The 26,692-nt window shown below is 39.2% G+C and overlaps 1 protein-coding gene across 4 annotated transcripts; it reads left to right on the top strand.

Annotated features, from left to right (window-relative positions):
* On the top strand, positions 1–26,692 carry LOC124253046 (interleukin-17 receptor D-like). 4 transcript variants are annotated; one of them, XM_046686765.1, is made up of 6 exons: positions 1–103; positions 9,444–9,552; positions 20,423–20,461; positions 23,523–23,684; positions 24,026–24,073; positions 24,809–26,692. In XM_046686765.1, the coding sequence occupies exons 2-6, from the start codon at positions 9,540–9,542 to the stop codon at positions 26,290–26,292; spliced, it is 1,746 nt and encodes a 581-aa protein (XP_046542721.1). In that variant the 5' UTR covers positions 1–103; positions 9,444–9,539; the 3' UTR covers positions 26,293–26,692. The 4 variants fall into 4 exon arrangements, with proteins under 4 accessions (XP_046542721.1, XP_046542722.1, XP_046542720.1 ...); XM_046686766.1 differs by lacking the exons at positions 1–103; positions 9,444–9,552 and adding an exon at positions 13,854–14,029; XM_046686764.1 differs by lacking the exons at positions 1–103; positions 9,444–9,552 and adding an exon at positions 18,170–18,230.

Genomic DNA, 26,692 nt, shown 5'->3' with positions numbered 1-26,692 from the left:
CGGAAGTTTCAGAGGTCACAAGTGCTCCGAAGTCGTCAACCCAGTTCCAATAATACTCCGTTTTGATGGATAAACTTGAGACACTGGATTATATGTACACGTGGTAAGATTTATAAGGACTTTTAACAAGTAGTTTTAAAACCATTAAAAGTTATATCCATTATTAATCGCCTGCCAGTTGCGACAATTTGTAACCAGATTTTCGCTTTGTTTACTTATTTACTTCTTCGTTGACGTCTTCGTTTACACTTTTTACCGAGACAGAAAATCGAGATTTATCTGCTAGTCACCGTAGTCACCAAGAGGGAATTATTATGCACATTAGGCATCTACTCAGACGTGATAGGTTTTCAAGCGTAACAGGTCCGACTGAATTGCAGACTTGAGTCACAGGAGGCACTCTTCCACCTCTGTGTCACTGTCAAATCTGTATACAAAACTGTGATCCTTATTTGAACCATGTTGGTATCTTATGGCAACATAAATAGTCAAAGTCAGCAGTATTCCAGGTATATATTTGTTGTCTGTGAACACATCTAGACCAGGGCATCATGACAGAAAGCATAATTGCAACATACAATCAATACCATCGCATCACCATGGTATGTTATCAGCCAACTCACAAAATTTGACCAACCAGGTCCCGTTTAGTAGGCATAGCACAGTGTATTAGCTACTTGTTCTGCCTCTAAAACAAACACATCTGCCAAATCTCACCCATGACAAGAGCCTATATACTATATGGCCTATAGGCAGGGGCACTTGTTTATCTTTGTAGCCGCTAACATTCGTTACTGCATAGTACACACCCACTTCAATTTGTAATGATCTTCACATGCCTGTGGAATGATATCTTACTTTAGTGTAGTATTCTTGTATTGTATTTATCATGTTTATAGGCAACAAGAGTGTTGTCATCTTTAGTACTTGTCAGTGTGACTGTTCAAAATGAGAAAATGATGCCATGCAGTATTTGACCAACAGTTGACATGCTGCCTGTTTCAGCAGCTGATTGTAAGAACATAATCTGTGGGGATGTCTATGTCTCTCAGACAGAGAAGTAAATGCCCTATCCCCAAACTTGAAGATGTTTAGAAAAGTGATAGAAATGGTAACAATCCTTAAGTTACGCAAGCTAACATTACACAAGGTGTTAAGCTGTCTGTGAAAGGGATTTGAAATTCACACTGTCATAGCTGATGATTTGGTACCTGACTCTGAAAGTCTGTGTTTGAATCCCGGAGGGGACTCAACCCCCCAAAGTACTAGAATCTGTACTTTATGGAGAAAGTCTAATCCAAAGTTTTACATATATAACATCAGAGTTTCCAACTGGCATTGTGTATTCACGCAACAATACACATGTAATACATGTGGTGTCACCTTAGGCAAGTGAGTTTGGTCAAAATGTTCAAACTTGCCTCTGTTCACCCAGCAGAAAATGGGTACCCAGTGGGATAAGTCATGTGACTATTAACATGATTAACCTTCTAGCGCCTTACAGGCAGCTTAGGTAATCCCGTATCCAGGGTAATAATAGTCAGATTTTGTGTTAGCGCTTTGAGTATGTGCCTTGTACATGGAAAAGGCACATTATGAATTCACAATTATTATGGTTATATTACTCATGTTTGTACTTTTAATGTTGTTTAGACTTGATATCAGTGTTAAACTTAGTATGTATATCACATGTGAAGAACATTATGGTGGCAATACATTCTGCAATATGACTGATCAGTGCATAGAGATCATGACCTACTTGCCTGCATCCATGGCTAATCTCAGCCAATTCTTGACCATTGGCTGAATAGCCAGTGCCCCAAGATAAGGATAATATGCTGAAGTGATCTTAAAATGGTTAAACTTAATTGTGTTCAGTAATTATGATAATATTTTGATGGGTTAGCCTCGTGCACGAAATGATTTTGGCCATGTAAACGTACATGTTAAATTTTTACATGTTTTCTGGGATTTTCTGGGAGGAGGGTGGGGTGGGGGGAAAGAGGAGTGTGAATCTGTGATTTCATGATGATATCAGATGTCAGTTTTGAGTTTTGAATTTCATTCATCATATGCAGGCACACCTTGACACTGATTAACATGGCTAAAACACAAACATTTGCTGTTTTCAGTTGAATGTTGGACATAGATGATATATATAGGATTCCAATGTAAATGCCTTTGACAGGCAATTTGGGGGACATCATCCATGTTAAAATTTGTATTTTTAAAGGTTTCTGTATTTTACTACTTCAGAGGAGTTTTAACAGTAAAGCATTCAGTGCACTCGTGTTATTGTAACTATGGTAACACTTAATAACAATTAACCGTACCTCATGCTATTTGAGAGGAACTGTTAACCAAGTCTCCTAAGGGCACTGCAGAGCTGTATCCGTTGAGCATTCGGTGACACATATTATTATGATTATGGGTAAAACCAAACCCAGTATGCACTGCAGAGCTGTATCCTTGCTCTTATGGTTTGACCAAATTGACCAAATTGGCAAATGTCTGACACCTGTTTTGCCTTGTGTTTTGCTCCAGCATTAAGCTGAGAGTGAGACACCATGATGTGAGTGGAATGCTGTTCAAAGCAGCATTAAACCCATTCACTCATTCTGGTGATGGTGACAGTTGTTTGTTGACTGTCTCTGACCATGGTGACAGTTGTTTGTTGACAATCTCTGACCATGGAGACAGTTGTTTGTTGACTGTCTCTGACCATGGAGACAGTTGTTTGTTGCTGTCTCTGACCATGGTGTCTCTGACCATGGTGGCAGTTGTTTGTTGATTGTCTCAGTTGTTTGTTGAACTGTCTCTGACCATGGAGACAGTTGTTTGTTGCTGTCTCTGACCATGGTGACAGTTGTTTGTTGCTGTCTCTGACCATGGTGACAGTTGTTTGTTGCTGTCTCTGACCATGGTGACAGTTGTTTGTTGCTGTCTCTGACCATGGTGACAGTTGTTTGTTGCTGTCTCTGACCATGGTGACAGTTGTTTGTTGCTGTCTCTGACCATGGTGACAGTTGTTTGTTGCTGTCTCTGACCATGGTGACAGTTGTTTGTTGACTGTCTCTGACCATGGTGACAGTTGTTTGTTGACTGTCTCTGACCATGTTTGGACAATCTCTGACCATGACAGTTGTTATCTTTGTTTGTGACTGTCTCTGACCATGGTGACAGTTGTTTGTTCTCTGACCATGGAGACAGTTGTTTGTTGACTGTCTCTGACCATGGTGACAGTTGTTGTTGTTGCAGTTGTTTGTTGCTGTCTCTGACCACGGTGACAGTTGTTTGTTGACTGTCTCTGACCATGGTGACAGTTGTTTGTTGACTGTCTCTGAGCATGGTGACAGTTGTTTGTTGACTATCTCTCTGACCATGGTGACAGTTGTTTGTGTTGCTGTCTCTGACCATGGAGACAGTTGTTTGTTGCTGTCTCTGACCATGGTGACAGTTGTTTGTTGACTGTCTCTGACCATGGAGACAGTTGTTTGTTGACACTGTCTCTGACCATGGTGACAGTTGTTTGTTTGTTGATGGAGACAGTTGTTTGTCTCTGACCATGGTGACAGTTGTTTGTTGACTTTCTCTGACCATGGTGACAGTTGTTTGTTGACTTTCTCTGACCATGGTGGCAGTTGTTTGTTGATTGTCTCTGACCATGTTGACAGTTGTTTGTTGACAATCTCTGACCATGGTGGCAGTTGCTTGTTGACAATCTCTTACCATGGTGACAGTTGTTTGTTGATTGTCTGTAACCATGGTGACAGTTGTTTGTTGATGATCTCTAACCATGCTGACAAATGTTTGTTGATTGTCCCTGACCATGGTGGCAGTTGTTTGTTGATTGTCTCTGACCATGGTTACAGTTGTTTGTCATCTGTCTGTAACCATGGTGGCAGTTGTTTGTTTATTGTCTCTGACAATGCTGACAATTGTTTGTTAATTGTCTCTGACCATGGTGACAGTTGTTTGTTGATTGTCTCTGACCATTGGGACAGTTGTTTGTTGATTGTCTGTGACCATGGTGACAGTTGTTTGTTGATTGTCTGTGACCATGGTGACAGTTGTTTGTTGATTGTCTGTGACCATGGTGACAGGGACAGTTGTTTGTTTATTGTCTGTGACCATGGGGATAGTTGTTCAGTCATTGACATAGAAGTGTGACTTAGTCATCGCTGTTTCTGTCTCACAGTGACTTGCTTGCACACACACTCACTCAAAATGGCCTGTTTGTTGGGTCAGATCTCTTATCCAGTTTCTGCTCTATAAACATCTGCTGATAAATACTAGTATATGCCAGAAATGAATATTGATAAAATATTTCTCAGACCAGTGACACAAGTAGTCAAAAATGTTTTAGCTAGACTGTTCTTCTACCATGTCTACATTGTTACCAGTCTCAAACTAAAATGGGTATAATGGTTTACCCTGGCCTGTATTGAGTTGTAAGCAGAATTTTGCCTCATAAACATTGATATAATATACTTATTGAAGTGTGAAAAATTGTGTGTACATGTTGCATAAACCACACAAGAACATATATTGAAGTTATTTCTGTACTATCCACAGCTCAGACTGACTATTTGATCAGCAACACAAAAAAGAAGACAGCGATAGGAAGTCAGTAACATTGTCAATAATGCAGTTACCAATCCTACTATCACAAAACTGTAGTCGTGCCGAGCATGTGAACATAAAAACCCTCCAAAATGCTTGGTCACCCTATCATTGATCAAATGCCAGGGAATCAGTCGGAATGTCTCTATTTTCAGAAAACATAAAGGGGTGTATAAAGTAAAGATGTATTACAAAGATTTTAGGTTTCTGCTCTTTTGCATTTGTCTGTGTAATCATGGTAATATCGGTCATATGAATTGTTGTCATTGGTCACTTTGAATTCATTCAGGGGTGGTGGGGTAGCCAAATGGTTAAAGCTTTTGTTCGTCTTGCTGAAGACCCGGGTTCCATTCCCCACATGGGTATAATGTGTGAAGCCAATTTCTAGTGTCCCCGCCGTGATATTGCTGGAATATTGCTAAAAGCGGTAAAACTAAACTCACACACTCCCTCACTAAATTCATTTGGGTACTTTTTCAAGCCTTTGATAGCAAGGTACCTCCTGCCACCAGCATGTAAAATTCCACTAGCTTGAGACAACTAAATTGTGCTCAGAACAGGTTAGAAAATACTGATGGTAGACCATATTCACTACTAACATTTGTCAGGGGAATTATGTTTCCATGTAGTCCTCTGAACTAGTCTTGACAAAACCCCATAAATGTCTGAGGCTATATAAGCATATTGTCAAGATACTTTGTCAACATATGACAGCCAGGACATAATCTATGAAATAACAATACAATGATATAAAAGGTGGAAATGAAACTTGTATTTGAGTTATGTCATGTGTATGGGTTGTTTTTTTGTTGTGTGTGTAACCAGCCCGTAAAACACTGTACATCAAATAAAGATATGAATCAAAATGTCCAGTCTGCATAGTCAGAACCGTTGTCAGCATGGTCAGAGATGTAACAGACTATGGTTTCATATTGTTTCAGTGGTCCAATAAGTCAACAACACAGCGCTGTTGAGGTTTCAGTGTATTCCTCAGAACCATATTACAATACAGATGGATGATTAGTGTCAGAGACCACTCCGCTGGTAGTAATTACCAACTGGAATATTGATTGGTGTACATGCTATATGTTTCTGATACTTTGGAGCTGTCAGTCATCGAATGTTAGACCGACAAACCGATGTTATTGTAGGAGCTGAGTCTGCCGTGGACCATGTAGGCAGCACAATGACACGACAGCGAGCTTTGCTGGGTTTATTGGGCACACTACCTTGACTTTATCACAAGGGTCAGTCAGGCATTATCATTCTATTTTCAGTGTTTATGATGTCTTAGGTGCCAGTTAGATCTGTGTGTTGAAGTGTTTGTAGTGAGGCTGGTTGGTGTTACAGAGTTATACAACCCTCGTTAGACCGCTGCTGTGGACATGTAATCACCAACAGCGATGGAGTTTAATGATGATGTTTGATTGACAACAAGCTGTTAATAAGAGTCTTGTGTGTATTCTCATGTGTTACTGTATGTAAATATAGCTCTTGTTAAGTAGCCAGGTTGGATTTATGCCAGTGATGCAGTACTGATGGGATTTTGCAACCTAATTGCGTACACATTGAGAGTGGGTGCAAATTAAAGAAAAGTTTAATCTGTTACAAAATGTGTGAGTTTAAACCTGTTGAATCACAACAGGTAAATTACTTGTTACAATAGTTACATGTGACATTACTCTGTCAGTGTCATAAAAATAAATATAAGTATATTGCTTTAGCATGTTAGACATCTTGGGTTGTGCCGTGCCATTCATGACAAGTCTTCATGTATGGTGGTGTTATACTGTATCATGATAACACGTAGTGGTGGTCATGATAATAGCATGCAGTGGTGTTATACTGTATCATGATAACATGGTTATAGCATGCGTAGTGGTGTTATACTGTAACATGATAACATGGTTATAGCATGCGTAGTGGTGTTATACTGTAACATGATAACATGGTTATAGCATGCGTAGTGGTGTTATACTGTAACATGATAACATGGTTATAGCATGCGTAGTGGTGTTATACTGTAACATGATAACATGGTTATAGCATGCATAGTGGTGTTATACTGTATCATGATAACATGGTTATAGCATGCATAGTGGTGTTATACTGTATCATGATAACATGGTTATAGCATGCGATAGTGGTGTTATACTGTAACATGATAACATGGTTATAGCATCGCTTAGTAGTGGTGTAACATACATGGTTATATGCTGTTATACTGTATCATGATAACATGGTTATAGCATGCATAGTGGTGTTATACTGTATCATGCATAGTGATGATAACATGGTTATAGCACATGTAGTAGTGGTGTTATACTGTATCATGATAACATGGTTATAGTGGTGTTATAATCATGGTTATAGCATGCGTAGTGGTGTTATACTGTATCATGATAACATGGTTATAGCATGCGTAGTGGTGTTATACTGTATCATGATAACATGGTTATAGCATGCGTAGTGGTGTTATACTGTAACATGATAACATGGTTATAGCATGCATAGTGGTGTTATACTGTATCATGATAACATGGTTATAGCATGCATAGTGGTGTTATACTGTATCATGATAACATGGTTATAGCATGCGTAGTGGTGTTTATACCGTATAATAATAACATAGTCACAACAAGCATAGTGGTGTTATAGTAAACACTTATACTGTATCCTCATAACATGGTTATTGCATGCATAGTGGTGTTATACTGTATCATGATAACATGGTCATAACGCGGGTTATAGCATGCGTCGTGGTGTTATAATGTGTCATAACGTGGTCACAGTATGCATAGTGGTGTTATACTGTATCCTGATAACATGGTTGTAGCTTGCATAGTGGTGTTATGCTGTATCATAACATGGTTATAGCATGCATAGTGGTGTTTATACCGTATAATAATAACATAGTCACAACAAGCATAGTGGTGTTATAGTAAACACTTATACTGTATCCTCATAACATGGTTATTGCATGCATAGTGGTTGTATACTGTATCCGACCCCTGAAGATCTAGGGTAGAATGGGTCTTCAGCAACCCATGCTTGCCACAAAAGGCGACTATGCTTGTCGTAAGCATCCTCAATAATCTCCAGGGTATACGTTATGATCACTCTCCACTATACCCTGGATGCATCCACGGCTTGAGGCGATGATTTTATTACCTCCCTTTGCTGGCTTTTTATCCAGTCAGGTGGACTGGTCGGCTCGGAGTCAGTATAATGTGTCTGAGTGGGGTATTCATGCTTCACTGCGGCATGGTATCTCAGTGGGCTAGCACTATAAAACCGGCTTAAGTCTGGGCTAGTACAAGCAGCCGCACATACACATACACACGCATGCACGTCGTCATATGAGCGAAATATTCTCAAGCACGACGTAAAACCTAATTTCACCTTACCTCACCTGATAGGTTATCATATGCATAGTGGTGTTATATTGCATCGTGATACCATGGTCATAGCATTCATATTGTGTTTGTTGTAGTAACTTCAGGGGTGGAAATAACCCATTGCCCGACGCCCGAGTCCAGTGTTTTTTTCTGTCGGGCAAGCAAATTTGTATATCACACTGTACTGGTGTCCAGTTGACTTTCCAATGTCAATTATGTTCTTTATGTAAAAATCAACAAGAAAACAGCTGGTATAGTGGAAAAATTATCAGAGCAAGTGATTTTACATGTGCTACTGTACCGGAGTACACTAGCAATTTTAAAGTTATTTCCACCCCTGAACTTGTACATCGAGTTTGTGTATATGGAGCTGTTATATGGTACATATTTTAGCTCCTCACAGTGATGTGGGAACATGTCACTTCACCATTGTTTGACATTAGTTTGTCATAAGAACCAGGTTTATGATCAATGTAGATCCAGGTTCTGAATGATACGTCTCGGGGGTAGATTCTTGTTAGACATGTCTTTATCTTTATTACCCCGTAGTCAGCGTATGGGTAGTTGCATACTAATCTTGTACATCACACGAGTGTCGTATCGCGTTGACCTGTGCCGTAACGACTTGACCTGAGATTCTAACGATTTGATTGGATAACCGATGACCTCTCAATTAGGTCACGTTGTGACGGAACTACGTTTTCATTCATAACAAACACGTGAATTCATTCGTTCTACAACTTATATACATTGTGGGAATGTAAACATTGCGACCATTGCTGTGTCGCTGTTTAATTGTGAGTCGAACTGAGACATTATATCCGTGGAAAAACATAAACGCAATGTTTCCACCAGTGATGTTAGCCGAGTGAAGCGCCTGCAAACCAAGAAACGGGGTGATACGGAGTAGTTTACTGTATGGGGCTGTACGAGGCGATGACAACTGACATGCATCTTGACGTTGGTTACCAAGGGGACAGGCGAGAAATGGCGTAGTGACGTCATTACAGTGTGACGTCATGCAAAAAGTGTTCTACAGTAACAAATTCTTCCGCAACCTCTTTATGAAACCAGTTTCAGTTTGAAACCATAAAAATAACAAATAAACGCTGTTTTGTCAGTTTAATGCATGTAAGACGTGGGTAATAAATAAAATACCACACTCGGTCTCATTATATACGAATTATACGAAACTCGTGACCTTCCTATGGTATCTGACCGAGCGAAGGAAGAACACTCGTTTCGTATAATTCGTATGTAATGAGACCTCAGGTAGTATTCTCTATATACCATCAAGTTTCTAATCAATAAAGATTATGCATGATGTTCTTATGTTATGACATTGCAATGGAACATGCATGGTAACTGTCATGAAGATTGTGTAACAATCTGGAAATTCTGTTAGTTATGAAACTGTTTCAGATGTGCGAGGTTACTGTCCAAAGACTTCGCATTGTCTAGACAACCAGAAGGATGTGATGGAACAAGCTAACAGAGGCTAAATGTCACTGGACAGCCATGGGGGACCAAGGTAGGAAGGTCTACTATTATATGTATTAATATTCTGTAATGATGGATGGACATTCTGAACCCATTGTTGACCATGTTAGACTCAGGAATGACCCTAAGATGCTTGTCTCCGTGTTCAGGCTGTCAGTAGCTGTGATGTCTGATGTAATTTAGTTTCATCTTGAATAAGCGCTAGGGCTGGGATGATACACTATGTCATGATACGATACATATCGCGATATTTTACCTGCGATACGATATGTATCACGATACATACACCTTGAAAGAATGACACGGCATCAAAATTTAAAATGATTTATTTCAAGCTATTTGTGTTTAACAATAACACTATTGTAACAAACAAACAAGTAACTCCATCATACATGTTTAAGATAATACTGTTTTGAAAAATAGTTGTATGTATATCGTTTTGTATCGATTTTGCGATAGCTGTATCAAACTTAAATGTTGTAACAAACAAACAAGTAACTCCATCATACTTGCATATTTTTCTCTAAATAAGTACTGCAATATGCTTAAGATAATACTGATTTGAAAAAATAGTTGTAATTTTGTATAATGCATCAGGATGCATCGATGCATCAAACTTAAATGCATCAGGATGCATCGATGCATTGGCGAATCGTCCCAGCCCTAATAAACGCCATCCAGCTTTAGTTCAAAGAAATATGAGGTAGGGCATATATTTGAGGAAATATGGTAAGCATGTTTGTGGTAGTGATGTTCCAGCTGAAAACATCCTGGTTATTTTCCTGCATGTTAATACCAGTTGCTCTATTTAAACAATTTAACGGCTGACCCACATACAGCACTAGACAGAGGGAGTTGGGTGTACTGCCAGTGTTCACGAATGGTGTTTCAAAGTCACAGGACATTGGGTCTTGTAAGTTTCAGATGTCTGTCTGACCCAATGAAAATGCACAGGACCCACAGAATAAAATTAAACACACATTTCAGATTAAATATTTCTTATAATTGACATTGAAATTATTAACAAACATACGATTTATAAACAGCAAACAAGTGTCACATGTCACATAAAACAACTTCAGTCACAGTCATTGTGAAATATACAGTCAGACACTGGGGCCGGCGGGTTGTAGACTTCTGTCTGACCGTTGGCGAATCTGCCGGATTTGTCAGGGGGTCAGACGCTATTCGTGAACACTGTACTGCCACCTTCAATGTTGGTGAACAGTAATTAGGTTTGATTAATGTGGTTTGGCATGTTCTTGTCAGGGCATGGTTTAAGGAACTAGATTTAACTTGAACTTGTACATTACCATTTATGTCTTTCTTTTTGTCATTTTACACTTCTTTGATAATAAAACAAGAAAAATTGTCTAATTTGAATTCCTACGCAAAGTATTGAAAAAAAGGTGTAAATATGAGGTCAACCTAAATGGTATTAGGAACATGTTCTTATTATCTGTAAGTAACCAGAGTTTGATTATGTCACATCCAAGAAAGCATGACACTGATGAGCATGATGAGGGATGAACGATGGCACATAAACATGATAAAGCCTGTGTGTTCAAAGATCATTGTTGGGTGTTAAAGTAAAGGTTACGGTTTGTCAGACACATGTTTCACAGCAATTTGTGCAAAACCTGCTGTATTGCAGAGTGAGTGAGTGAGTTTAGTTTTACGCAGCACTCAGCAATATTCCAGCTAAATGGCGGCGGTCTGCAAATAATCGAGTCTGGACCAGACAATCCAGTGGTCAACAGCATGATCATCTATCTACGCAATTTGGGAACCAATGATGTGTCAACCCAGTCAGCGAGCCTGACCACCCGATCCTGTTAGTTGCCTCTTACGACAAGCATGGGCTACTAAAGATCAGTATTCTAACCCGGATCTTTTATGTCCTCTACTGATATAAGTTGTGTTTGTGTGTCAAGTATTTATGAACCACTTTCCTTTAAACACACCTTCTCCAGAAAAGCGTTCACTTGCAGGAAATAGATGTCATATTCAGAGGTAACTTCAACACTTTGTGTTGTGTGAAGTATATCAGGTATAGGTCCCTGTTAATTGCATGTCATCAATCTGACCTCGATCATGTACTCCGAACACTGTGACAATGTAGCTTGATACTTGCATAAATAGGAGTGGTAATTGTCGTGAAACACGTACTACATTTTAGCCCATGATTAATTGTGTTTTCAATCTGGCTGTTCAACATTATGAGAGTAGGATATGTCATACTCCCATTAATCATCTCATTTATAGAGCCTCGGCAGTGGCTGCTACAGATCCGACACGTACCGGTATTGGTGTCTGTTTCATGTGCATATACTGATCCCTATTTTCCATTATTTACCTTCTCTTGATATTTTGCCATGAGTACTCACGCACTTTGGTCAGAGAGAAAATTTCAGAAAATTGTAAATCTAGATTGTTATTTTCTAAAAAGGACCTTGGTATAATACGTGAAGTTTTTGTAATTATTAGACAAAATACACCTTATATTCCTTTTTCAAACCTTTGAACATTAAAGGTCACATGCAACCAAAAATCAAACATAATTAAAACACAATTATCACTTATTCATGACATATAATATTCATTGCTGCTTATGAAAAAACATGTAAACAAAATTATAAGCGTACAATCGCAAATCAAAAGTGCAATATTTTGTACTTGGGTTTACTTCCCTCAAAACGAGGCACCCGGGATAAAGAACCCAGTCAGAGCGGGTGGGTGTGCACTCAAGTGTAACGAAAGCTTTCCATGTCTGGTTTCTTTGCCAATGCCCTCACGGCTCATTGTGTGTGTGTATATAGAGTTTTGTAAAGACATGCTTATTTTTTTGTGTATAACATTTTGCAATCAACAGACATCATAACATGTCATGTGTACAAGTATCACACCTGCCTGTCTGTGTAAGTACATAATGTGAGACCGAACTCGGGTGCACAAGCCATAAATCAATGTGTTTTGTTTATGGTATATAGACTGATAGCTGTTAAGTTCAAATTGCATGTGGTCAGTGATTGGGTGTGTGTGTGGGTGTGTGTGTGGGGGGGTGCGGTCCATCGCGTTATTTTTCAACTTTATAGGTTGAATTTGCATTTTTGATGATTTGTATCTGTAAGTCCATACCGAAAAGTATCAGAATCTGCAAAGTTGTGTTTTACATTGAGTGTGACCTTTAAGAAAATGATCTGGTTTGCCCCCGTGTTGACCAATTGTGAATTGTGATCCATGTGAGTTACAGATACATTTGCTCAGTATTCAATAAAACATTATCACCATGGTCATTAAAGCATTGGCTCGTATTGCCAAAGACACAGGTTCGATTCCCCACATGGGTACAATGTGTGAAGCCCATTTCTGGTGTCCCCGACCATGATATTGCTGGAATATTGCCAAATTCTTGACAAGAAATATAAGGGTCCAGTTATTGAAGTAAGTATGTTCAGCTTACAATTCAGTACATTTCCATTAGATTATTTTACAGATGACCTTCATATTTCCTTAAGGACCCTAGAAACTTACCATGGACCCATAATTTTGTTGCTTGAGCAAAAATCCTGCATATGATTTGGTTTCATTTCCCATCTTTTGAATCAGGTTACCACGTGGACAATAGTAATTTACTGATATAATGTAGTTTAAAAGAATAATACAAACAGGTAAAACTTATTGGCTTTATAGAGGTCAGATGAGACTCTAAGTATGATCATGTCAGCTATCTGTTTATTGTTCTGTAAATTAAACTTTAAAGGTTTAGGATTTTGTCTTGTAGCAGTGTCCATAGATCATGTTCATAGCAATACAACAAGTAGAACTGTCAAAGGCTCTGTAACTACAAACCCGTGAAGATCCAGGTTAGAATTGATCTTGATCAGTAACCCGTGCCTGTCATAAGAGGCAACTAACGGGATCGTGTGGTCAAGCTCGCTGATTGGGTTGACACATGTCATCGTATCCATATTGCATAGATCGATGTTCATTAGTGTTGATCACTGGATTGTCTGGTCAAGACTCAAATATTTACAGACCACTGCCATATAGCTGTAATATTGATGAGTGCTGCGGGAAACTAAACTCACTTAGAAATGATGAATTAATATCCTTGAAAAATATACAAATAGGCATGATAGAATAATATGGTTAAATTCAGTGTGATAGTGATACAAGGCTTATTTATCCGGAATTCATCACTCACTCACTCTTTCACTCACTGTAACTTCAAATGATCACTGCTATTGGTTTGTACTTGTATTAAGGGACTCACTGAGCAGTCATCGGTAGAGTTGTGTCCCTTAGGCCTTCTGGACTCTTACAACCTTACTCACATATAATGCTTCCTGGTTTGTCAGCACGATACCCTTTCTCAGAGTCCCCATGGTTTTATCCAACTTACAGTGTGCAAAATTTGCGCTGGTCCTGTGGTCCCTGGCTTGGAAAAATTCATCAGAACCACTAAATTGAAAGTTTGCAGTGGCCAGTGAATTTTGTATTGATAGGTAAGTAAATCTACGAATGTTATTTCGGACCAGTGAAGTACAGACAGGACCACTAATTATTGTCCACTCACTGGTTTCTTTCCCTAAACTTATGACCAAATCACAATGTAAATTAATTTATGTCAAGCATTTATCAACAACATACTTTTTATGAACCTTTGGAAACAAACATGTCTTTTGGTGTTGTACATGCACTTCAAAGATATTCTCAAAAACATGTTTTTATCAGTGCCTATGTATCAAGTGGCTGTAACTTAGTATACAAGGTGCAAGTTTGATACTGAAATGGAAGTGACATTTGTTGTTTGATTTTGATATCGTCTGCAAGTTTCCATAAGTCAGTGAGCGTGTAGTGATATAACGGGATCATGGTTCAACACAGCGTTGACCCCATAACTCACTTCCTTCAGCACTGCGATGGGTGGCCAGTAAATTATGTTCAATGGCAAATTAAATCTTTAACAAGGGACATTCTGTAGAAAGTCCCTGAGACAGGGATATTCTATACTCAGCTAGTAGGTTGTTGTATGAAAAAGCCTATAAAAACGATAGGATGACGTCAGTAGAGATCCATAAATGCTTTTCCCCACTTGTGGAGATGTCAAGTTGAAACTGAGAGCTCTTACAAAGCTGTCAGTGATAGCAAAGGAAGGTTGCAGGGTGTGGTGAGCAGGAGTAGACAACTGTTTTCCTTGGTCCAGCTGATGTATATCATCTGTGTAAATGAGTGTGTAATGCCAACACTTACCTTCCTGTAATGACTTATTGACTAGGGATCTTCTCCCCAGAACACCCACTCAGACAGTTAATGACTTACACATGGAATACGGTCATCAATATTCTCTGTTTACTGGCTGTTACGGAGATAATGACCCAGCCATGTACATGTCGTAATGTTATCATAGTTATGATGTAAGTCAATATGTATGGATGCATCAAGTCAACATTGGTGAAAGCTTGAAGTTGATGAAGTTGCAGATGTAGTGGTAGGTAGCTCATTATTTGGTCTTTAGTGTTGTGTTTATGTTGTTTATCATGTTTATTAAGATGCTATTGATTCTTGCTAAAGCCAGCAATATTACATTATATACATCTCATTCTCATAGTTATACTACAGATCTGTTTGCAGTTATATAAGGGCACCTCCTTACAGATGAATCCTGTGCCTGCCTAATGCAAACGAAGGCTGTCGCTTTCTAAGATGGCTCGATGCATGTTTTACCACCTCTATTTCAAAATTCAGGTGGTACAAATGAAAACCAACATGTGAGACAAAACATCCTTCAATGGTATTGGTGCTTCCTTTTGTGTGTGGACGTAATGGTGCTAAGAAACAACAGAAACGATGGTGATCAGAAATGGCACAATGTAAAACATCCACCACATTTTTGTTGTGAAGTACAGAAATCATGTATGCTGGTTTGAATGATTCAGCCAACCCCAGACCTTCTTGCACAGAGGTATCAGAGCATTAAATTTGATTTAAATGAGACTTTTTACATCAATGAAGACAGATGAATGTGTGGTCCATGCAAATAAGCGGTCGTCTGTCTAGCAATAGTGCACCTTGCCAGGATGTGGCGAGGACATAGCTACATTTAAAACCCGACAGGACACAGTGCTCAGTTAATAGTCACTGACATGTCCAAATGTGATAAATCCAAGCATCAAAATATAACTTATCGATATATGTCCAGCTTGGCATTTCCATACTTATCATACTGATCATCATCAGTATTCAACAGTTGGAGGTGTGCATTATTGTTGGTATACCACAGTATGAAATAATGATAAATACTTATTGCAGTATGTTTGATATCTTACATATATTTGGTATCAATATCATACATATCTTCATCTTCATATTTGCACAAGTGATAAATATATTTCTGATTGTGGAACTAGGAAATTAGCAGCTGTTTCCAATGATATAAAATGCTAAACTAATATTGAATAGTATCGATATCTATTTCACATGCATTGTAACCATAGCAACATACAAATAATATGAAGTTTTACAACAATTGCATAGAAAGTCTGTATTATTCAGGTTCATGATATATCACAGCTGAAAGACTATGGATAATATTGTGTGCGTCACACATATTTCACAAAATGTTTGTCAGAATTCTCGTATTTCACAAGAAATAGCCATGGTCTTACATGAACTCGTACATGAGTTTCATGAAATCAGTATAACACGCATGGGAATATTTTCAGTCCTTTCTTATACCCCTTCAAGTAAATACATTGATCACAATTGCCATGTGACAAATCTACCACTGTTTAATGAGGCTAACAGTTTTCAGTTTTGACGTCTTTTCTAGTTACCCGGTATTCACACCTTATGTTACAAATTGATCTGAATGCTGTCAACAATTTAGTCCTGTCAGTGTAAACGATACACTGGTGTTCATGAAGCAACATTATAATTTTCACTATTGCACATACAAGTGGTTCATAACCCTGTGGGGAAAATGTTTCATTTCGCAGTACATGAATCATTACAATAAATTAGAATACTAAATTCTGACCAATACCCATAACCAAAATGTCTTTTTTAAAATTACTAAGTCCATGATCAAACAATGTCAAATAAGGCCCACTAATTTATTTTAGCAACATAATTAACTGTATTGAGGTAAATAAAGAATGTGTATGTGTTGACGAGTACAGTGTCACAATGAACCATTCAGAATCTTCATCCAGGTGAACAGGTAATACCTTATTAGCTTCACACCTTTGGAGCACCCAGGGTGCATATCCCCCCCAAAAAGGCAAGGACCCAAACATTTTCTCTTCTGTTAATTGGTTTAAACTGCTCCCAGTTGATCCAGGTATTGGGCCTGTTTATTGGTATGGGTGTGTGGTTTGAAGTGTGACCAATCCTCTTTACTTCTCAGTTGACTGTCCGTAACTTATGCATGAGCAGTGTCATGTGAGATGAGAAAATCTGTGTTAAATATGCCTGAGCTTCCTCCAGATAAACCAGTGTTGACAACTTCCTCAGTATAGTGCAACATTCTTACAAGTTGTAAACTTGAGTCATAAACATATCATGGAATAATTCATACGAAAATTCATTATTAATTATAACCACTACAAGCGATATATTAGGATTCAGATATTAGGAAAATATAAATATTGAATATTAGTTTCATCAGGTATCATAACAGGTTAGAGAAAGACTGCAGTCAAAATTAGTAAAACTCATATCACAGACATACTATTGAAAAAAGTATAAGTTACGGCTGCACAATTTCACAGATGTTCACGATAAATCGTAGCCTAAGGTTTCAAGGACTCAAACCTTTTAGTAAGACAAAGTAATGTCTAGACAGTTTAATTAACTGCTTTGATACAGTAAACATATCATCACCTCCATTAAAATATATTATGCAAACACTTCAAATTAGGGTCATTAAGCCATCTATTGTAACACCATAACCATCCAAGCAACATGTCAGCACAATTAGTGTCAGTTAATTAGGAAGCTTCCAGGACATGTCTCAACACAATTAATGCCAGTTGAAATAGGATTAGCAGGATTAAGTACTCTCCCTGTCTGATCATTTCATTTGTAGGACACACCCCATTTTGTATATTCTGTATTTCATTGGTTATTGTAGGTTACATCCATTTTTGTATCGGCCCCATAATCTCTTCCTTATTTCAGTTTTGATAAATAGTCACAGCTCCGATTTTTGGTCAGGAGGGTTTAGACTCCCAACACAGGTCAGCTCTAGCCCTCAGCCCAGAGGGTTGTACCGACACTCTGTGGCCACCCCATGTTATTCCATTCTTGTAAATAAAATTGTGATTAGCTTCTTGTAACTTCGGACTCTTTGCTGAGTTAATTTCCTAAGCAGACCATCACGCCAGTTAGATAAGGGGTTTCCTGGAACCTTCACTTGGACCCAAGACCCTTATCACAATAAACAGATGAGTGGGACATAGGGATGTGGCCATATCAAAATGTGTTAGACAGGATACTTGATTTATTTATTTGTTAATCATAAATGTAATTGTGAAACTATCAATATCAGTGTTATAAAGGGGTGGCCTATAAAGGGGTATAATGGAGGACAACACAACCCGAGCCAGTGGATAATAATCCTCAGTAAGGGCTGTATGTTCTCAAGGCTGTGTCAATATGATGGATAAATGCCCTTCTGTGACGGCAACGTGTTGGAGACACCAGGTAACTTGTTATATCCTTATGTAGTTCATGTCCTGTAATAAAGTTAAGGTCGTAAACTGTGTGGTGAGTTGTGGTGTCAGTTTACTCTGCGTCATGAATAAACACCCTCCGTCTCCAGTGAGTAATGTTACTGCTTCTTTATTACCATTTTCAGTTGTGTGAAAGTCCATGTGATTTCTTGTGACACTGAGACCAGTAGACTTGTTTACAATAGGCATCATTGTTGTTTCCTTATATCAGATGAACAGCAGACCTCTTTATGCATAAATATGTGGTCTATTTTGTTGTATTGTAATTCCTTCAGCAGTACAACCCTGTCAACAGGAAACTTGTTCAACAATAGACATTCACCGTGGTGATTCTGCCCCCGTTCTGGAGTAGGAAAGGAAATAATCATGCACTGTCATTATGAATTCATATTGCAATACATGTATTATGATCCGATGTACCGTATTTACCGTAATAAACATGTTGGGAACTTAAGAAAGGTGATAGGTAGGGGTCTAGGCCTGTTTTTAATTTCTAGGCCGAGGTTTAATTTACTCAATCAGTACACAAATTTAGGTTTTTTAATCATGGGCTGGTTCTAGATTACGTTCAGGACGCTGTTTTGTTAGTAATCCATGCTTAAACATTTCACCACTCACTAGTGGTTTGAAATATATTCATTTCTTTAGGACTTTCTTTGGCAATTTTGCTCAAAGTTACTTCTCTGATATTTAACAATAATTCTAAGATGCCTAGCGGTTGGAACAATCGGAAAAAAATACATTATCAGACAATAAAGGTATAGTTTTTTGATGACGTAACAACTGAATGACGTTATCCCGTTACTGCGCCATTCTAGTGTGCCCCCTCGTAGTCGAACCATTTTACGTTACGTCACAATGTAAGCGACGTCACGATGCATGTCAGTTGTCATCACCTCGTACGGCCTCCTACAGTAAACTACTCCGTTGCATCCCGTTTCTTGGTTTGCAGTTGCTTCACGCAGCTAACATCAATGGTGGAATCATTACGTTTATGTTTTATGACGGTTAAAATGTGTCAATTCGACTCACAAGTTTTCAGCGACACGTTAACGTTCGCAATGTTTACATTCCCACAATGCAATCGTGGAATGTCGCTTGACTTCTCAGCTTCATCTGGGTGTACTGATCTAAACTTACGTTGGTAGTAGAAATGTGACGTTCATATTGCCCCATATGGTTTACGTTAATGACAGATGTAATTACAATAATTCAGAGAAGATATTTAATCCGAACGTAAACCGCCATCAAACTGTTATCATTTGTTTTTTCTGGTAACGTTCGTCTTAACGTAGGGGGGCAAACACATCAATAGAACAGTGCGCCAGTTAGCCCTGTGTGAGGATTCTTAATTTAGGTCACCGACACCGTCGTTTGTTTTCTACCTTAAATTAATCGTAATTATCCTTAGAAAGTATTAAATTTGGCATCTTAGAAAAGAAATACAGTTTCTCTACCACCATGTATAGTGTAATAAAGCACACTTTCGCTCTGAACTATCATAACGTTAAAGCACTCGGACGCAAGCGTATTATAGTTAAAGTACGAGGACGTTTGCGTCCGAGTGCTTTAATGTTATGATAGTTCAGGGCGAAAGTGTGCTTTATTACACTATACATGGTGGTACTGGTAGAGCAAACTGTATTTCTTAATCGATCAATGTTTAGAGAACAATTATCGATCTCAATGATCTAAATCAAAAGTCAGGCCAAGTGGTAGGTGAGCATGGAAAGCAATAATCAAAGAGTGTCCTAAGCTGTGGTAGGTGTGAGTGTGTGAGTTTGCTCAGGGAATGTGGTAAGCATTGGTATGTGAGTGTGGTAAGCACTAGTGGGTGGTGTCTTTAAGTATTCTTGCAAGTCAGGATGTACAGAAGTACCCTTGAAGATCTGGGTTTTCAGCAACCCATGCTTGTCAAAGAAGTGACTAAGGTGATCAGGTTGTCATGCTTGCTGACTTGGTTGACACGTCATTGTATCCTAAATGAGTAGATGGATGTTCATGCTGTTGATCACTGGATTGTCTGGTCCAGACTTGATGATATACAGACTGCCACCATACAGCTGGAATATTGTTCGGTGTGGTGTGAAACAACAAACAAACAAACAAAACTGAATGGATGTGTATTTGTTTCCTTGTTAGTTATTCTGTGATTTATTTCAGATTTTAAGGTGCCCATGAGTACTCAGCAGCCCCGCAACCGTGAGTAATCTCCTACAGGGTTACCATAAGGGATGTAGAACAGGGTATAGACTTGCACAAGTCTCTAGGGTAAAAAATAATAGTTTAAATGATGATTTCTAAAAAATGATAAATAACAGACTGGGGTCGCCTATCTAGACTTGCCTCTTCGAAGGACAGAATTACTGTACATCCATGGGCTCAGCATTCAGTACATGGCTTGGAGCGTGGCGACTCTGGGTAGAGTTGGTCAACTTGATATATATTGGGTAGCTAATGATGCGGAATGAAACACTCATTTCATTGTTAGTCATGTGAGGAAGTGAGTTCTCTTAGACACCACTAGCTGCAAAGATGGTGACCATAATGAATAGTGAGCAAGCTTTTAGAAATGAAACTAAAACTGAGATCTTCAGTAACCCATGCTTGTTGTAAGAAGCAACTAACAGAATCGGGTGGTCAGGCTCGCTGACTGGGTTAACACATGTCTTCGTATCCCAATTGCGTAGATCGATGTTCATGTTGTTGATCCCTTGATTGTCTGGTCCAGACTCAATTATTTACAGACCACCGCCATATAGCTGGAATATTGCTGCGTACAGTACAGCGTAAAACTAAACTCACTCACTCACTCACTCACTGACTTAGAAATGATGAATTATTAATCCTTGAAAAATATGCAAATAGGCATGATAGAATAATATGGTTAAATTCAATGTGATACAAGGCTTATTATCCCCCGCAACGCGTTTTGCGGGGGGTATTAAAATGGACTCCTTCCAGGCGTGCGTCCGTCTGTCCGTCCGTGCACATTTGTCTTTTCCAGAGCAGAACTCTAAAACCGTTCAATATTTCTTAACCAAACTTGGCACATAGATAAATCGGGTGGAGTACTGGTGTCTTTTGGTAGTTTTGGAAATCTGAATAAAACATTTTTGGCGTTTCCATGGCAACAAGTTCGACTTAGAATGAAATTGATGGTAGTGCTCTTTTCCGGAGCAGAACTTTAAAAACCTTTCAATACTCTCCTTCCACTTTTCTATATACACACCTAAATATTTGACATAATCATAACTCGTAGACATAATCATGAAGAGTTTTTTGCCATTGCAGGGGATATTGATGACTTTGTCTTATTGTTTCATTTGGAATTCTGTGTTACATACAGGACATACTCTACTGATACATATTGCAACCAATCCAGATTTCTTGTGTTCCTGTCATAAATATGCAAGTGATTATTGTGTGGACAAGGTGAAGTAACAGAAGCACATTCCTTGCATGCTTGATACACATACCCTTCAACTCACGTTGGAAATATGTCTGCATTATACCCTGGACAATGTGGTATGGTCCAAACACAAGTTACACCCTACAAGCAGTCACATAGCCCACAATGGTCTGTCATCAGATTTATGGGTGAAATAAACCCTATATCAACATGAGTAAGCAATATCTGAAGTGGGCAATAATGATTATTCCAAGCTGGGATATGTACATCATACCGTATCATGCTGTTTGGTTATTGTTCTTCTGATTAACAAATGATACAATTTTCCAGAAACTATGATGGAGACAATCTGAACATGTGAACATGCGCTGTAACAAGATCTTTTAATTTTCTGAGTGACATGCAATTGACTAATTGGATCTAGGTCATCATTCTGAAAAGAAACACCCGTGAAGATCCTGGGTAGAATAGGTCTTCAGCAACCCATGCTTGCCACAAAAGGCGACTATGCTTGTCGTAAGAGGCGACTAACGGCATCGGGTGGTCAGGCTCGCTGACTTGGTTGACACATGCTGTTGATCACTTGATTTCTGGTCCAGACTCGAATATTTACAGACCACCGCCATATAGCTGGAATATTGCTGAGTGCGGTGTAAAACTAAACTCACTCACTCTAAAAAGAAACAAAACAGTTATTGTTATTTTCTATGTTAATATACTTCCATATCAGATTATTACCGTAATCATCATGAATAAGTACCGTGGTATGATTCCATTATGCCATCATGTTACACATAATACACTGAGAAAAGAAAAAAAAGGAATCACATGAAAGCACAAGTGTTCCTTTATTTTTTCCAAGGTTTCTTCACATTGTTGTATCACATAGCTTGTGAAGAAACCAGGAAACAAATAAAGGAACACTTGTGCTTTCATGTGATCCCTTATTTTTTCCCTCAGTATATGTCAAAATGACTTAATTTAGTCCCAAACCCTAGTAGTGTCATTGAATAGCATGCTTCATTGTGTTGTTGGAGAATGAGAATGTTTAACATGTCTGGTTCACTGATGAGACCACTGGCAATATGCTGAGTGATGCTGTATACTTCCTGACTAATTTATGAATACTGATGAGTATTTGAATCACATTTCCACGGAAACACAAACATAATTGTCAGCTTCTCTTTCCAAGTTGCTAGACTACAGTATATTTAGTAGGTTTTCATTAAAATTTTAGAACATAGGCAGGAGGCATTTGTTCAGTGGTTTATTTTATTAAAACAAGTTATTCATGGCTTCATCAGTTACTGGGTGCGATTCACATCCAAAAGGCTTGCATGTATAGTAGGAGCTGCATATTTTTGATCACGTCAAGAAATAGGAATGACAATTCTTTATGGATGATCAGCTTCTTTATTGTATATTAGCGATGTTTTGGTATACATACTTATACAGTTTTCAAGCCTCATGCTTGATAATAAGTATCAATACCGGAACATCGCTAACATTTAAGAAAGAAGTTGATCATCCATAAAGACTTGTCATTCCTATTACTTGCAACTTCTGGAATGCCTCTCAAACAGTTCAAGTCAAGAAAGAATGGCAGTTACAACAATTATTCTTAGACTATCAGCTTGGGGACAAATTGAATGTGATGCAACATGTTTGGTAGTGAGGGATAAAAATCTATTTATTAATTTAGTGTGTCCTTGCATGCCATGCATTTCTGATGAAAGCGAACTGGCTGGTAGTGTAAATCATGCAGTGATATGTAATTCTAGTGTATATTCTGTTTACTGCCTGACATGTCTTAGAGGGAATGTTGCATGTTGTTCATGTTGTGTGTTACAGCTGGAGGTCCTATTATTGAGGCGTCCCCAGACCCGGAAGAGTACAACCGTGCCCTCAAGATCATCCTTGGCACTGTTGTTGGTGTGATTGGTATTGTGGGACTCATAGCCTTGTTCTTCCTGTTATTCAAGTTCTGGAGGAGGCGCCAGGATCCCCAGCATGGTAAGTCAACATGGTCATGGCACCACCATATGTTCAATGCTTATTTATAGGGTGACATGATTGATTCCAAGAACAGTGTTCTTTGGTTACAGGATTGGATGTTTTAGGAAGCAGTCAGCAGGATTAGAATGTTTGTTTGGGCAGTCCAGAAACCTAATGCTGTGGGTTTAAATCCCCCAAATATGTTTTAAGTTTGTCAGCATAATATCCATGATCGTGAGTTTCACCAAAATGGTAGACATCTACTCTCATCCCATATTGGATCGCTCACTTTGATCATACTTTCAGCTGGTGTCTTCAGCTTGCCTGTTGATAATTTTATGTATAAACACTTGTTCCAGGGACTATTGGGCGTGAACGAGCTGCAAGTCTGCGGTCCATCTCTATTGGTAAGTCTTACACATGAAACATCAGCTTATGACACCAACATGATCTATAAGTCAAAGCTATTTCAAATTTATGAAACTATTCCAATTCCTTTGAATTTGTATAAGTGTTAAATGTGCAAGACTTGCATCCAGCCAGGCTTTCCTACCACATCAAATTGACATACCATGATACAACTGATAAGCTGCTCTCTCAACTCGATCACTTTGTAATGGGTGATGACACATGTGTTTGGTCAGTGCTGGCTTTTCACACTGAAGGCCCATGTTCAAGACGTAATGTAAATAGCAATTGGGTACAGAGTTGCCCTACTCTCATATGGCTGAAATGTTGGCAGTAGTGTAGTCAAGGCACATTTGTTAACTGTAATTCATTATTCAGATTTGCATTGTAAGCAGGAAGTTTACTTTTGTATAATCAAAGTCACAGTTGTGGTCAACACTCGGGTTCAATATGCAGAGCCCATATCTCATGGCCCTTAGTATTGCTAAAACAGTGTAATGCTACCCGCTTACTCAGATTTTATTGTTAAAGTGAGTGAGTGTAGTATTACGCCACTTTTAGCAATATTCCAGCAATATCATGGCTGGGGACATCAGAAATGGGCATCACACATTATACCCATGTGGGCAATCGAACCTGGGTCTTCGACGTGACGAGTGAACACTTTAACCTCTAGGCTACCCCACCACCCCTTTTATTGTATGAAGAATAGAAACTGTTGTTTTCTGTTTCAGATGTCAGCAACAAGCAGCTGCCAGGCGTGCTGGTCTTGTACTCCTACGACTGCCCCATGCATGAGAAGGTGGTCCAATCACTGGCAGGTTTCCTCATGGAGGTGTGCTGCTGTAACGTAGTGCTTGACCTGTTTGAGGAACAGATCATCCACGAGAGAGGTCTGGATGATTGGTTGATAGAACGGCTTCAGGAAGTTGACTACATCATGGTTGTGTGCTCTGTAGGTGCTCGATTAAGATGCTCAAAGAAACGTGTTCGATTCAAAAGTGAGACAAGTCGAACGTTGCCAGATTACTTTGCTGTTGCTGTGGATTATGTCGGTGAAAAGATGCGAGTTGAGAGGGGGAAGGGCTTGCCCATGTCGAAATTCATCACAGCATACATGGATTATTCAATGTCCAGTGATATTCCTCCACAACTTGAAACTGGGACCAAGTTCTGTCTCATGAAGGACCTGAATAAATTGTACAACCATTTACATGGCCTTGAACATGATGATAACAAGTTGGAGGCCAACTACCCAGGGGTGTCTGAGAGTAATTACCATAAGTCGGAGGTTGGTGCTGAACTGTATGTGGCAATTGAACAAGCCAAGGATTACTTCCAGAGCAACCCCAATTGGGTTGAGGACCGTTTACAGCAGGCACCACCAACACAGAGTAAGTCAAAATCTCGCCATCGACGCCACAACTCACAAGAACAACCTTTACTGGACCCAACCTGCACGGAACATGTAACACCTTCCATTACTAACTGTGTTGATGCAGCAGTTGAGGTGCACACGCTTCCGCGACGGTCTAGCGGTAAAGATGCAGGACAGGTGAACCTATTTTTGTACAGTCGCCAGAACTCCCTGCCCTCGTCACTAAGTAGCCGCCTCACCGTTCACACGTCATCGAACCAAGTGAATGTGTCAAAGAGCTATGACAGTTTCCGGAATGCAGAGAAGTTCCGTGATTCCAACTCGGTTGCCTGTGTGCTCTGTGGCAAACACTCCCATCCTGATGGCAGGTTGTCGTGTAAAGGACGCAAGTCTGAGCAGTCAGACATAGAAGTGGATCCGGAGTACAGCCAGTCAAAGAACAAAAGTAAATCAATGCCGACAGTGTGTGGCAACAGCCTGAATGGATCCCAGACAGTGCTGCACGCCGAGGTCCACAAGGACTGGGACACTGCTGGTAGAGTGTCTCCTATTTCTGACTTGCAGGAAACCGATTCCAATGGATCAGACACCTTGGAGAGGGACCTTCGGTCCATCACCATGCCTCCCACCTTTGACAATGTACATTATTCAACTTCAGCATATCTTCTGAGTGAACTTGTTCCCCTGCGAAGTCTGTCCTCCTCTGCTCTTGTGGTGTCCAACTCGGATGATCGTATCCGCCCTGTGCCGACCCTTCAGCCAGTGGAACTAGGACAGAGCGACGAGTCCTATGGGAATGGTTTCTCACTTGGTCCTGTCATCAACTTAAACCATGTCTGATTAGGGCAATTTGTGCTTCACTTTGCCAAACTCAGGGTTTGACAAATGTATTTTTATCAGATAGCGAGGATGGGAGTGTCAACAGACAGTTCACAAGTTCCACAGAAATGAGAAAACAACAATAACGTCTGTCTTGAACAGTATTTCTTATCTTTCATATAGTCATATGTTTTGAAAATATTTTGCAAATAATCAGAACATTCACATGAGAGAATAAGCATTCTATAAATTCCTTTAGGTACCTAAACCACTGGAGTTAATTATTGATTTCGACCTGAAATTGTTTTACTGGCTGTCTAGCGTGTCTAGTGGGCCAGTGTACTTGTTATAGCCTTCAGTTACATGTAATGTTATGTTTACCATGTAATAAAAGAATAAGTTTCTGCCACTTCAAACTCAA

Source organism: Haliotis rubra, unplaced genomic scaffold (genome assembly GCF_003918875.1).
Source record: "Haliotis rubra isolate DU_JTF1 unplaced genomic scaffold, ASM391887v1 Scf53, whole genome shotgun sequence".
In the NCBI taxonomy this organism is placed as follows: domain Eukaryota; kingdom Metazoa; phylum Mollusca; class Gastropoda; order Lepetellida; family Haliotidae; genus Haliotis; species Haliotis rubra.
This window is presented reverse-complemented; position numbering and strand designations above follow the sequence as displayed.

Bases quoted from the DNA above. Each gene is read 5' to 3' on its own strand.
- LOC124253046 (XM_046686764.1), top strand. From the start codon at position 18,194: ATGCCCTTCTGTGACGGCAACGTGTTGGAGACACCAG. The intron at 18,231-20,422 runs GTAACTTGTTAT...GATTTATTTCAG, and splicing joins CAACGTGTTGGAGACACCAG to ATTTTAAGGTGCCCATGAGT. The intron at 20,462-23,522 runs GTGAGTAATCTC...TGTGTGTTACAG, and splicing joins TACTCAGCAGCCCCGCAACC to CTGGAGGTCCTATTATTGAG.